This window comes from Rhagoletis zephyria, unplaced genomic scaffold (assembly GCF_001687245.7).
Source record: "Rhagoletis zephyria isolate East Lansing unplaced genomic scaffold, Rhagoletis_zephyria_1.1 Rzeph_scaffold_07914, whole genome shotgun sequence".
In the NCBI taxonomy this organism is placed as follows: Eukaryota; Metazoa; Arthropoda; class Insecta; order Diptera; family Tephritidae; genus Rhagoletis; species Rhagoletis zephyria.
In genome coordinates this window covers 26,537-29,237 of record NW_016164996.1, presented here as the reverse complement: position 1 = coordinate 29,237, position 2,701 = coordinate 26,537, and the positions used below count along the sequence as shown (strand labels likewise).

The window sequence follows — 2,701 nt, the reverse complement described above, 5'->3', positions numbered from 1 at the left end:
AGATTTGAATATTTGATTAAAAGCTTGTAGAAAGCTAAGGCCTATGTCCAGTTCTATGTCCCATTCTGTTCCGTTTGACCTTGCTTGTTACAGTTTGCATATTTTCTTAAATATTTAAAATTTTATCCTTAAAACGTTCAATCCATGGATCTAAGCATGTCCAAGTCTATTTTCAATATAACGGCTACTTTAAACAAGTAATTTTTAAGCAAGAAAAAACGGAATTCAATTCTCATATAAAAATTTAAGAGTATCGTTAACGGGACCACCTGTGAGGTAACACAATTCTTTAAAAAAAAAAGAATTATAGAATCCGGTTAACGTGGTCCAAAGTGATGCTTTAACATATAGAAAAAACAAATTCCGATGAATTGATAACCTTCTCCTTTTTGTGATGTCGGTGCTGCCAAGCTTGCACAAAAAAATTTCCCATACCTTCCGGAATCAGTTAGGGACCAAAAATGCACTACTGTCAAAACGACGTCAAATTACACGTCTCCGGGGTTTTTTCTCTAATCATTGCACGAAATTAGTTTTAATTAAATTAATTTAAATTTACTTTCCTATTAAACTGATATATATAAGTAAAATGTCTACAAAAACAAGCACAATCGAACGCAACAGTAGTGGTAACGCGAAGTCGCTAAATCTTTCAGAGATTTGTTCCCGGGCATTGAAAGCGAATTCTGAGTGGCCGGATAAGGTGAGTTGATTCGGGAGATGTTGGTGGGGAGTACTATGCTGTGCAAAGCTCAAGCACCTGATAAACTGGTAGTTAAGGAAAAACGTGCCAACCTGATAAAAACGTTTATGTCACCATTTTCCTATTTAAATTTTATTTTGTTCATTTCAGGACGAATTTTTGGACGTTATCTACTGGGCTAGACAAATCTTCGGCATCCTTTTGGGTATTGTATGGGGTATTGTGCCATTGAAAGGATTTTTAGGCTTAGTGCTGTAAGTAAATTATAAATGTATTATGTATTTATCTAAAAAAAAATTCTCACTTTTTGTGCTTTGTTTTAATTGAATAGTTTCGCTGGTATCAGCTGCGGCATTGTTTACATCTACGCCATAAATTTCCAGGGCATTGACGAAGAAGCCTACGGTGGTGCTTGGGAACTGGTTAAGGAAGGTTTTATGACATCATTCGCCGGCTTTCTTGTGACGTGGATAATTTTCTACACTGGGCTGCATTACGACGCGATAATGGCAGAAAAGGAATTGTCATAATGCCATCAAACAAAACTAAGAATACTGATTTGTTAAAACAGTTGAGTTAAAGATACCTAACAACCCACTTACGATAGTATGCACTCATTTTAAATCTTCCCTATTGATAATCGCCAATAATGCAACAACTCCGCAATGTGACAACAGAAACCGGTTTCCCTCCCAAATATCAAAATAGTTCCTTAAATTAAATTGAATAGCTTTCGCACGCTGTTGTAATGGTTTTGACAACTATTAGTTAATGAATTAGTCTAATTACTAAGCGTAGCCTTAATGCTATATTAAGATTTGTTCCAATCAACAGACATGTTCTGGCATTTTCGAGCATTTTGTTATTGTATGCCACCAACAAGGAATACTATCCATATGTGTTTAAACTTTTTCTATGAAAAAATAAACGATATAGTTTACATCATGGTATAATTCCACCATGGTTTACATTGCGTTAATTCAAAAGTTGTGTATCTTTTTTACTATTTAGGTATTTATTACAAAACTTCACAAATTTTCACTCGAAATTTTATTTCATACCAACTATCCTAGAAACGATTTTCACTAATAGTCCATAGCTTCCATTCCACTACCACCAGTCACATTGCCATTTGGTGTCGTGCCATTCTGACTTAATTCGAGCTCAAAGTTTTCAGGTAGTTGACCACTTTGCAGTATACGTGAAAGCCGCTCAACTTCTTGTAGCGAATTTGCTCTCTTAATTGCATCTCGGATGCGTTGCAGATCTTCTGGATTAGCCATACGCGTTGTATTACCAGCAGACACTTTACCTCCCGCTTCCGCCGCAGCCGCGGATGCATTAAGTTTCGATTTCTTTGCCACTTCTTTCAACATTTCTTTGCCTTGTTTTGTGCGGAAATATTCTTGAGCTTCAGTGCGATCTTTTCTTTTTATCTTCCTGAAGTCGAGCAAACGCAGCTGGGGAAACTTAAAAGCCATATATTCGCGGTAATAGGGTTTTGTTGAAACTGGATTTACAAGTAAACAGAGTGTTTCAAGACGAGGTAGTGACACAAGTGGCTCCAAATCACTCAAGTCCTGCAAATTGTTACCAGTCAAAATAATTGAACTCAAATTCGGTACTGCCTCTTGCAAACCGTCACCAATGCGCAGGATGCGATTGTTATTGAGAAGTAAGCATTTCAGCCGCGGCAAATACGGAATACCATCTAATTTCCGCAGATCGTTATCGGACAGGTCTATTGTATCGAATTGATCTAGTGTGGCACCCAAATTTTCGATTTGTGGTATTTTATAGCCGCGCAAATCCAATTCCCGCTCCCTGCAGGGATTTATAAACTGCATTGATTGATTGATGAGTTCCGGCGTTAGCTTCACCATTTTGTTGAATTGTGTATTGTATATTAGGCAGTGTTATTGATTCTTTTTCACTATTATATGTCTAGTTTTGCTAAAAATTTTATGATTTCTCATATAAACTGCAAAATATACACGA

The 2,701-nt window shown here is 36.6% G+C and overlaps 2 protein-coding genes across 2 annotated transcripts; one reads left to right on the top strand and one right to left on the bottom strand.

Moving 5' to 3' along the window:
- Nucleotides 1-471: 471 nt before the first annotated feature.
- Nucleotides 472-1,318, top strand: LOC108374617 (uncharacterized protein C20orf24 homolog). The gene is made up of 3 exons (XM_017630597.1): nt 472-703; nt 854-957; nt 1,035-1,318. The coding sequence occupies exons 1-3, from the start codon at nt 590-592 to the stop codon at nt 1,231-1,233; spliced, it is 417 nt and encodes a 138-aa protein (XP_017486086.1). The 5' UTR covers nt 472-589; the 3' UTR covers nt 1,234-1,318.
- Nucleotides 1,319-1,422: 104 nt separating this feature from the next.
- Nucleotides 1,423-2,695, bottom strand: LOC108374616 (probable U2 small nuclear ribonucleoprotein A'). Its single transcript, XM_017630596.1, has one exon. It carries the CDS (start codon nt 2,584-2,586, stop codon nt 1,789-1,791), a length of 798 nt encoding a protein of 265 aa, XP_017486085.1. The 5' UTR covers nt 2,587-2,695; the 3' UTR covers nt 1,423-1,788.
- Between the last annotated feature and the right edge of the window lie 6 nt (nt 2,696-2,701).

Excerpts from the sequence above, each read along its gene's own strand:
- LOC108374617 (XM_017630597.1), top strand. The coding sequence starts at position 590 with ATGTCTACAAAAACAAGCACAATCGAACGCAACAGTAGTGGTAACGCG. Across the intron at positions 704-853 it reads ATTCTGAGTGGCCGGATAAG|GACGAATTTTTGGACGTTAT; the intron begins GTGAGTTGATTC and ends TGTTCATTTCAG. Across the intron at positions 958-1,034 it reads GGATTTTTAGGCTTAGTGCT|TTTCGCTGGTATCAGCTGCG; the intron begins GTAAGTAAATTA and ends TTAATTGAATAG.
- LOC108374616 (XM_017630596.1), bottom strand. The coding sequence starts at position 2,586 with ATGGTGAAGCTAACGCCGGAACTCATCAATCAATCAATGCAGTTTATA.